This window comes from Ursus maritimus, unplaced genomic scaffold (genome assembly GCF_017311325.1).
Source record: "Ursus maritimus isolate PB19 unplaced genomic scaffold, ASM1731132v1 scaffold_27, whole genome shotgun sequence".
In the NCBI taxonomy this organism is placed as follows: domain Eukaryota; kingdom Metazoa; phylum Chordata; class Mammalia; order Carnivora; family Ursidae; genus Ursus; species Ursus maritimus.
In genome coordinates this window covers 36706685-36717138 of record NW_024425230.1, presented here as the reverse complement: position 1 = coordinate 36717138, position 10454 = coordinate 36706685, and the positions used below count along the sequence as shown (strand labels likewise).

The following is a 10454-nucleotide window of genomic DNA, read 5'->3' as shown; positions in this document are numbered from 1 at the left end:
ACCTCCTTTCCCCGTGGGTCTACCTGAGTGCCTCGTGGCAGCAGAGGGCGCTATAGAGCCAGCGCCGGACCACGCCCCCAGGACAGCGTGCCGCGCCCCCGTGACGTATTTCCGCGTCATCTGCCGCCGAGGCGTGTTCCCATTGGCTATCGGCGAGGCAATAGGGGCGGAGCCCAGTGGGTGTGTGGAAAGCGCAGCAGCCCCGGTGGAGGGGCGAGGCTTCCCTTTTCCCCGCCCCTCCTCCGCCCTCCATTCCCTCCCTGGGACGGCTGCGCGGAGCGGCTGGAGCGCGCTGCCTGCGACGGCTGTACTTTCCGGGCTGAAGCAGGAGTAGGGCTGTGGCAGTGTCGATCGAGCCCGAGGGACCGGTTGACTGAGGGAGAGAGGGAGGGAATCCCGGCTGCCGCGCTGCGCCGGCGGGGAAGCCCTTCGATTCCCTGCGCGCCAAGGCGAGCCCCGGGCAAGTGGAGCGGGGGTCCCCCGAGACCGCCAGCGGCCCCTCGGCACTGACGGGAGTACGCGGGGCTCGCCCCTCGAAGGCAGCCCCGGGGCCCGCGGCCCCTACTTGGCCGTGCGCGGCGGGCGTGGGGCAGCTCAGAGTGAGGAAGCAAAAGAGGGGCCGCCCTCCCCTCGGAGTTAGAAGCGCCTTCCCGGGTCCAAAATGCCCAAGAAGAAGCCGACGCCCATCCAGCTGAACCCGGCCCCCGACGGCTCCGCGGTTAACGGGACCAGCTCGGCGGAGTAAGTCTGGGGTGGGCGGCGAGCGCCGGGCCGGGCTGCGGAGGCCCTTGCTGGGGTGTAGGAGCCGAGTCGGGTGTGCGCTGCGCGCGGGGCTCCGCTTGGGTTCGTCACGTACGTCTCAGGCTGGCAGGGGCGAGGAACTCCCGGCCGCCAAGGTATCGGTGACTAAGCACAGATTGTGTTCCTGACTCAGACCAGTCAGTGGACCCACCGGGTCCCGATTTTCCCCTTCTGCCGACCCCTTGCAGTCATCCTTGGCCACTGGCCATTCACTTTCTCCCCCTCAAAGATGAAAACTGGTTCATCCCCCGCCCCTCCCCAGCTGTTTTTCCCAGATCGTCTGGGATCCTGGCCTGTGAAAGGGAGAAGGGAGCAAATGTCTTGGAAGGAATTAAAATCGCATCTGCGTCTCTGAGGCCGGCTCAGGGTGTGGAGTGTGGAGTTGGGAAGAGCAAGCCGCGTCCTCACCTTTGTGCTTGACACCTGTGGGCCGGGAATGCCTCGTTGCGGCCACTGGCTGGCTGGCAGGGGCGTGTGTACACCGATATCCCCGTGGCTTTTCCCTTGTCGACTTCGGGGGCTCCAGGTCCTTGGCCTTCTTCCTGGAAACTATCTTGTCTCCAAGGGAGCTGCTTTCCTCTTCATCTGACCCTTCATTCATTAACAGATCGCTCCTCCCAGTGACTCTCCTGGCTTTCCGTAGTTTACCAGGAGCCCTAAACTGACCTGAGACATGAACACCCATAGCCCTGAAAACCACGCGCACGGGTGCTCCATCTCTGCAGCTTCCAGTGTTGCTCACAAACCAGCACTTTATCTCATGAAACAGTGATGAGGCTGTTTTGTGGGGTATTTCCGAACTCCCACAACTTTTTGCATCCTGAGTAAGGGACAAGACTGTGAGGGAGAGAGACCCAGCTAGCTGGAGAATTAACCAGAAAAGATTTGGTTCTTAATCTTTATCTGCACACTGGAGATGTATGAAAGCTAGCTCATGAAATGAATGGAGTAGGCCTGAACCGTCTGCCCTTTGGTGATTTCTATAACCTTCCTTTCTCTCTTTAGATTTTGATAGCCTGGGGACCTACTGGCTTGGTGACTCTGCCCATCCTTGTAATGATCACGAGGCCAATGGTGGGCCTGTGGTGTGAACTCAGCTAGTTTCCTCAGACCTGCTCCCAACAGATGCCCTTCAATACTATAATGTCTCTTTTGTATGATATTGACTTGTACAGGTCCGATTCTATGCAGACTGTCGTTCAGACTTACTGTAGAGAATTTTACCTTTAAAACAAATTGACATCCCCCCAGCACAGGGCAGGACAAGTTTTGACCAGAGTGGCTGGTTGAATGTCATGGCCTGACCATCGTGCTTCTGTTTGATTTGGAGGTAGGTACTGAGTAGAAGTACCTGTTGTCATTCTCTTGTTAATTGTGGCACCGCAGCTGTATTCTTGCAAATGCGAGGAATCTGGGGCGCTCGGGTGGCACCGTTGGTTAAATGTCCTACTCTTGGTTTCAGCTTGGGTCATGATCTTGGGGTCCTGGGATCAGGCCCGAGTCAAGCTCAATGAGGAGTCTGCTTGAGGATTTTTCTCTCTCTGCTCCTCCTGCTCGTGTTCTCTCTCTAAAATAAAGCCTTCGGCTCAGGGCGTGATCCCAGCGTTATGGGATCGAGCCCCACATCAGGCTCCTCCGCTATGAGCCTGCTTCTTCCTCTCCCACTCCCCCTGCTGTGTTCCTTTTCTCGCTGGCTGTCTCTATCTCTGTTGAATAAATAAATAAAATCTTTAAAAAAAGAAAAGAAAAGAAAGTTTGGTGGGACTGGGAGATTCTCAGCAAGTGGTTAGAAGGTTGGACTCTGGAGTCAGGCTAAGTTTGAAGCCTGGCTCTGTTACTTGGTGGCTTTGTGACCTGGGACAAGTCTCAGGCTTATCTTAGAGATAAGACTTAGTTAAGGCTTAGTTAGGTTTAGTTTTATCATCTGCAAAAATGGAGCTACTGATAGAAGCTACTTACGGTAGTTTGAAGGTTAAATGAGCTAATACATGGTAACCCTTCCGTAAATGTTAGCTGCTAGTGCCTTTGTTACTGGGTGAATGTTGAGAAAGCTGAAGGAAGCTGGAAGGTGATTTCCATGCATGGTGGTGGATATGTATGTTAAGGTGCCTTTGCTTCTGGATAAGCGAATTGCCGTGATCGCTTAGTTTTTGTGCCGTCTGCATCTACCTCCATGACTCATTGCTGTGTTACAATAGGAGGCATCTTTGTGTAGGCTGCCTGAGACAAACAGGGACTGTTCCCCTACATTTCCTGGCACTAAAGGGAGGAAAGCTGTACACATCTTCATCTTTCATCTTCGAAGTGTTTCTCAAGTAAGGCTGCTGTTCTCGTGATTTCTGTGATTAGACCAGGGCACAGTTGTGAACATTATCATGTAATGTAAACTAAAGAAAAAAAAAATCCATTGACATTAAGGATCTCTTGGTACTCACTTGGCAAGGTTACTTCTCTTCTGTGGCTCCTTGACACTTTGGGATTTACCTCTAACTTAGCACTTAACGCATTCAGATGGAGCTGGGTTACATGGGACCTGAAGTTTATGCAAGTTGCCGGGATCCTTGAAGAAAAAAGAGTGTAAAAATACCTCTTTTGCAAATTTTGTAAAAATGTATGAGCATATTGCAAGGGTGCTAAGTGTTAGCATGAAATAAATGGGAAATAAGATCATATCATTCCCGTTTCAAATGTTTTCATGGTTCCATTGCAGTTTGAATAAAATCCAGAATCCTGTTGGGCTGTGAGACCCAGAGATCTGCTCCCCCATGGCCCTCCTACCCCCATCTCTTTAACCACATTTCCTGCTGCTCCTTTCTTCCACCATACTAGTCCTCTTTCACTTCCTTCTTGGGATGGTCTGTATTCCCTCCAGGCCCTTGCACATGCTGTTCCCTTTGCCTAGAATGAATCATCCCTTCCTCTTCCCAAGCTGGGAAGGAAGTTATCATCATCTCTACCTAAATGTCATTTCCTCCGAGGTGTTCACAGACCACCTAATCTCTGAAGGAGGTCGCTTTCCCATGTCATCTGAATTTTTTTTTTTTTTAAGTAGGCTCCACCCTCATTGTGGGGCCAAACTCATGAACTTGTGATCAAGAGAGTTGCATGCTCTACCGACTGAGCCAGCTAGGTGCCCATCACCTGATTTTTTTTTTATGACACTCATTCACTGTCTATAATTTTTTACTAGGATATTTTAAATATCTCCCTTTTCTGTATACAATAAACTGTGAGGTTAGGGCTGCCTTTTTCTGATTCATTGCTCTTTAAGTAGTTCCTGGAATACAGTAGCTGGTGCATAATAAGTGCAAAAATGTTTGAGTAAATCAGTGAGTGACTTAAATTTTGAATATTTGCCCAATGTGTTTAACAAATCTTTTTGTGCTTTTTCATTTTTTTCTTTTATTTTCCCCTTTGCTGTCATTTCTCCCTCCCCATTTCCTTTTCTTTCACAGGCACTCACCCACTCTAGGATATTTAATATATGGTCTTATGGTTCCACTCATTTGTTGGGTATGTATACCTTTGGGAGGAAGATGGTACTGTTTTGTGTGTTTCTGTGCTGAGAGTGCTGAGTGCAATTGTGCTGTTATTTTGCCTTGAGAAAGGAGATCCTGCCATTTGTGACAAATGGATGAACCTGGAAGACTTTATGTGAAATGAAATAAACCAGACACAGAAGAAAAAATATACTCCATGATCTCACTTACATGTGGAATCTAAAAAAAGGGGGGGAATAAATAGAAGCAGAGAGTAGAAAGGTGGTTACCAGGGGTGGGGAGGGGGGTGTTGAGGATACAAAGTTGCTGTAGGATGAATCATCCTAGAGATCTAATGTACGACATGGTGACTGTAGTTAATAATACTGTATTGAATACTGGAGATTTGCTAAGACAGTAGATTTCAGGAGCTCGCATACACAAGAAAATGGTAACTGTAAGGACATAGATATGTTTGTTAATTAGCTTGACTGTAGTAATCTGTATGTGTATCAAATCTCATGTTGTACACCCTAAATATATTCAGATTTTATAAAAATTACTGTTGTGCTATAAATATGCCTCAGCTGGGATAGATTAGGTTGTGTTGAGGTTATAACCAACCAAAAAATCAGTAGTTCAACACACTTGCAGGTCAGTGGGAGTCTGTTCATTGGATTCCATTAGGGATCCAGGCTTACGGAGGTTCTATCTCTGAAATATGCTCACGTGAGAAGGGCATCTTGTGAACCACGTTCTGGCTCCTGACGTTTTTGTCCAGAAGTGACACAGGTCACTTTTGCTCTCATTTCATTGGCCGGAGCAAATCACATGGCCATGCTGACCTTCAAAGGAGGGGTGTTCTTGGAAGGAGGAGAACCAGGAATATTTGAACAAAAGCAATGACCGTCCCCCAATTTTTTTGCAGTTTGTCTTTACTTTTTTTTTTTTAACATAATACCATGTTTCTGAGCTATTCATGATGCTACATGATGCTATTCATTATTTCTCTTGGTTGCAGAGCAGTCATGTGCATGTACCCCATTTTGCTTATTATCCTATGTCAGTTCTCTTAGAATGAGACAACTGTTTTCAACCGTTTGCTGCATCAAACAGTACAGTCCTTGTGCACGGCTCCTTTTGGACCCTTGTGAGAGTTTCCTGTGGAATGTTCTCAAGTGGGATTGCTTGGTGTACCTTATGTCTCCTTCCACGATGAGGCACATATTTAATCTCTTTGTTTCTGAAAGAACACTTTTTTTTTTTTTAAAGATTTTATTTATTTATTTAACAGAGATAGAGACAGCCAGCGAGAGGGAACACAAGCAGGGGGAGTGGGAGAGGAAGAAGCAGGCTCACAGCAGAGGAGCCTGATGTGGGGCTCGAACCCAGAATGCTGGGATCACGCCCTGAGCCGAAGGCAGACGCTTAACCGCTGTGCCACCCAGGCGCCCCCACTTTTTTTTTTTTTAAGATTTTATTAACATAAAACACGAGGCTTGAACTCACAACCCCAGTATCAAGAGTTTCATGCTCTACTGACTGAGCCAGCCAGGCACCCCTTAAAGAACACTTTTAATCTCCATGAGGAGAAGCTTGAACCCTGAGAAGAAATCCCAGCACAGGGCATTTCCTGAAACCTCACTTTTTCGTTGACTTTAGGCAAGTCCTTTGTACTTCCTGACTTTTTGTTTGTTTATCTGTTCAGTGCAAGGGGGGCTTACAGAATCTTGACCTTAATGGCCTACAAGGTCCCACCCCAACAGGTCCTTTGTTTTCTTCCACTGCCCCCCTTACATCTGCACTCCAGCCCCCTTGTGCTCTGGTGTTGGTCTGCAGTGAGTGGGGCACATTCCCGTCTCCGAGCTTTTGCATTTGCCATTCCATCTTCCTGGAAGCTCTTCTAAAAAACGTGCTTCCTCATTGCCTTCAGACCTCTGCACAAATGTCTCTTCACGGAGGTCATCCTTGACCACTCTGTCTAATCTGTAACATAGGTTTCTCCCTGCCTCTGCCCCTTCATTGTGCCCAGTCTTTCCTGTGTATAAGTGTTGGTCTGCTGCCCCTGCCTCGCTCATGTGTAAGCTTCACGAAGGTGGGGGCTTGGCTTTGTTCCTTGGTCAGTGAGTAGAACAGTGTCTGCTTCTCAGTAGACACCTGCTGATGAAATGAAGCATTCCTACCCTGAAAGAGTATCGTGAAGATTAAACGAGGTAACTCCTATAAAAGTGCTTTGAAGGCCATAAAGTGCTGAATAGACAGGAGGGTGTGTTGCTTTGCCTTAGTGGCATCCACAGATTTTGGCTTTTGAACTGTTTCACCATAACCCTGAAACGCTCAGACTGACTTAATAGTTGCGTTCAGAGCATAGTTCCTATACAGAAAAGTTAAGACAGATTGATATGCTTTTCAGGGGTCTCTGATGGCCTTTTCTGGGTTGTGTACCATGATAAGTAGGGAGCCTTTAACATGGTTTTAACTCATTCTGTAGTCGTGAACTTGGACGTTTCTGCGTCTTTGTTGCTGTAATAATACTGGTGCTGTCATTTGAGAACAGCTTCAGGTGAATAGTCAGGCCAGCTGAAGCCTGTGTTCTCGGGAAGAATGCCCCTTCTGTTGTTGCAGCAGGTACAGAAGGGGAAAAAGAGTCCTACAGATGACTTCGCCCGTGGCAAGGAGATGTGGGGGACCCTCGTTTGAACATAAACTCTTAGAATATTCTACTTTCACTTACTTGCGCATCTTTGAAAGAAAGGGAGAGGATACTTTAGTAGAGTAGCTATTGGCCCTGCCTTACCCATCTAGTTTGATTTTTCTCTCTCCCAGTTCACCTGTTGTGATCCGCACTGACCCCTTTACTGTCCTCCCTTCACCCCAGCATACTGCTTCCCACCTCTGTCTGATCTTGCTCACATGGTTTCTTTTGTCTGGAGTGCCCTCCTCCACTTTCCTGTGTGATTGTATTTTTGTTTTGTATTTGTCAGCACACTTTAGCTTCTGTGAGGGCAGGGACCATGACTGTCTTGTGTACTGATCTTTCCCCAGCATCTAGCAGAGTGTTTGAAATGAGTGAATGCTGCCCATCTTTCAAGACCTAGCATAAATCTCATCTCCCATGTATACATGTACATAATTTTGAGATTATGTGGTATTTTCTGAGTAACTCCATGCTATTCTAGGACCTGTCTTCAAGACTTATACTACTACTTTTTTTTTTTTTTTTAGATTTTATTTATTTATTTGACAGAGATAGAGACAGCCAGCGAGAGAGGGAACACAAGCAGGGGGAGTGGGAGGGGAAGCAGCAGGCTCATAGCGGAGGAGCCTGATGTGGGGCTCGATCCCATAACGCCGGGATCACGCCCTGAGCTGAAGGCAGATGCTTAACTGCTGTGCCACCCAGGCGCCCCAAGACTTATACTACTTCTTAGTTGTTGATCTTGGCTATGTCATTTAACTTCACTGAGCCTCGGTTTTCCTTATTAGTAAAGCAAGGATGATAATGTAACAAACCTGTGAGGAGGGCAGGCAGATGAGCATCATCCAAAATAATGTATATGAAAGCACTTTATGATTACTGGAATGCTGTTCAAAAGGGAAATGTTGTTAATGATGCCACTTTGATTTCTTCCTTCTCAGAAAGCTGTTAATCTTTTGTTCTCAATACCAAACCACAAATGTTGATAAATCATGTTAATTTGGACATTTTATATGCTGCCTCTCTTTTAAAATCTAAGCCAAATCTGTATCTAATCAAGCCTTGAGACCTAACTTCCTGTTTACAACAAATGTAGGGACAGAGGAACAAGTTAAATGACACCAGGAGGAAACCATCAGACAAATCCAGGATGTGGAACATTCTCTGTGACAACTGACCTAGTCTTTTTAGAAAGTCACTGTCATGGACAAAAGTGGGGGGAGTGGTGTGGTTCTAGAAATAATGGACTGAAGAGACATGCCAACTAAATATAACGCATGAACCTCAGGTGGATACTGAATCAGAAATGAAATAGACCAAATGCATTCTTGGGACAATTTGGGAAATTTGAATAGAAAATTATTAATTTTTTAGATGTAATGTATTATTATGTAGGAGAATGTTCTTCATAGGTGATGCGTGAGACTCACTTTGAAATGGTTCAAGAAAAAAACGCACATATACGCATTGTAGATAAAGCAAATGAGGCAAAATGTTCACAGTTGTTTAGTTGGTTAGTTTGTGAGTTTCATTGTTTTATTCTTTCCATTTTGCTGTCTGTTTGGAAAAATTCATAATAAATATTTAAGGAGTACCCAGAGAACCCAAAATTCCTCCTGAGTCTTATGCCTTTTTTTTTTTTTTTAAGATTTTATTTATTTATTTGACGGAAAGAGAGACAGTCAGCGAGAGAGGGAACACAGCAGGGGAGTGGGAGAGGAAGAAGCAGGCTCCCAGCGGAGGAGCCTGATGTGGGGCTCGATCCCAGAACGCCGGGATCACGCCCTGAGCCGAAGGCAGACGCTTAACTCACATTTTCTCTTTCCCCTTTTGTACTTCTGGTCTATGTTGTGTAATGAACATCACATTAAATGCGGTATCATTTTAAAATCATAATGCTTTCTTATTCACTACATGTTCCTTATATGTCTTTTTTCCCTTAACTTGATTAGGGGCCATACCTTTTTGGACCCCTGGGTTTATAACACTGCTGATACAGTTAATCATTATTGGTAGATTGGATAAAACCAAAGAAATGTTTGTTTATTCATTTTTTAAAAAGATTAATTATTTTCGAGGGTGGGGAGCAGGAGAGAGGGTCTTAAGCATATTCCACACTGAGCACAGAGCCTGTCGTGGGGCTGCATCCCACACCCTGGAGATTAAGACCCCAGCTGAAATCAAGAGCTATCAGGTATCTGACTGATTGTGCCACTGAGGCACCCCAGAATAATGTTTAAACAAAGAAACTGGGGTGTCGGGGTGGCTCAGTTGGTTGAGCGTCAGACTCTTGGTTTTGGCTTAGGTCATGATCTCAGGGTCCTGGGATCGGGCCCCATGTGGGGCTCAGCACAGAGTCGGCCTGAGATTCTTTGCCCCTCCCTCTCTCGCTCCTTCTGCTCCTCCCTCCCCTCAAATAAATAAATAAAATCTTAAAAATACAAAGCAAATCAAAAACAAACTGACAACAAAAAGCCTCTTTGCTAGCTTTCCTCGGTAGAGTTGGTAGTATTTCCACCACCTCCCCAGGAGGCACAGGTCAAGCAATGGTGCATGTTTCTGACGTGGAGAAAACAAACCCAGAGAACACACAGGCTGGGCAGAAAATGAGGTTGAGCCTGAGAAGAAAGCGTAAGGTCCCAGTTTTGTTTCTGTTTTCTTCCAGAAGCTGCCAGTTCTCAAAAATCATCTTACTGTCTTACTGCCGCTTGATTGTGTTTTTACTTCATGTCCTGTGTCCTGGTTCTGTTGCCCGAAAGCCTGTGAGAGCTGTTTGGAGGCTCCTGTGCTTGTTTGCTGAGTTAACTCCTCCCAGGATGAATGGTGTTTTGTTTTTTAAAGCAGCAGGTGTTCTCTGGCTCCTGGTGCAGGACAGACTGAAAGAGCTGATCCTGCCTTGGATTTCTCAGTGTAGTTCCCAGGGGAGTCCTGCTTTGATGTCAGCAAGGGAGTCAGATTAAGAAGAGGTTCCAAGGGGGTTAAGAAAAAGTGCAGAAGGGTAATGTGACCTCTTTTCCCCTCACCCCTTCTTTGAATATTTGCCTGCTTAAGCACAACTCTAAAAAATTTGAGTATGTTAACACCTTTTAAAGAAGGAAACTACAGGCATTAAACTTTTAAGTTTAACTTTTTTGGGGGCATTCCATTATATACATGGCTGTGATCAGTTGATGAAGTCCCCCTCCAACCCTCCCTCCCCATTTTTACACATGGACATAATCCTCATGCTTGTCATTTATTTTTGTCCAAAGAGTAGAATTTGATAGAGTCTGGCTTTATAAATGATACTTTGTTGATTAGGTGGCTTACAGATTTTTGTTTTTTGAAGATTTTATTTATTTGAGAGAGAGAGAACGCGTGGGGGCGGAGGGCAGGAGCAGAGGAAGAGAGAATCTTAAGCAGATGCCCCCTGAGTGGGGAGCCTGACTTGGGGTTCGATCTCACGACCCTGAGATCCTGAGATCATGACCTGAACC

At 46.3% G+C, this 10454-nt stretch overlaps 1 protein-coding gene across 1 annotated transcript in view; it reads left to right on the top strand.

Moving 5' to 3' along the window:
- The first annotated feature begins 264 nt into the window (after positions 1–264).
- MAP2K1 (mitogen-activated protein kinase kinase 1) overlaps positions 265–10454 on the top strand; it is a 75646-nt gene continuing 65456 nt past the window's right edge. Inside the window, exon 1 of the mRNA XM_008708559.2 lies at positions 265–741. Within this exon, the coding sequence (XP_008706781.1) occupies positions 662–741 (80 nt within the window). The 5' untranslated portion in view covers positions 265–661. The remainder of the gene's footprint in view (positions 742–10454) is intronic.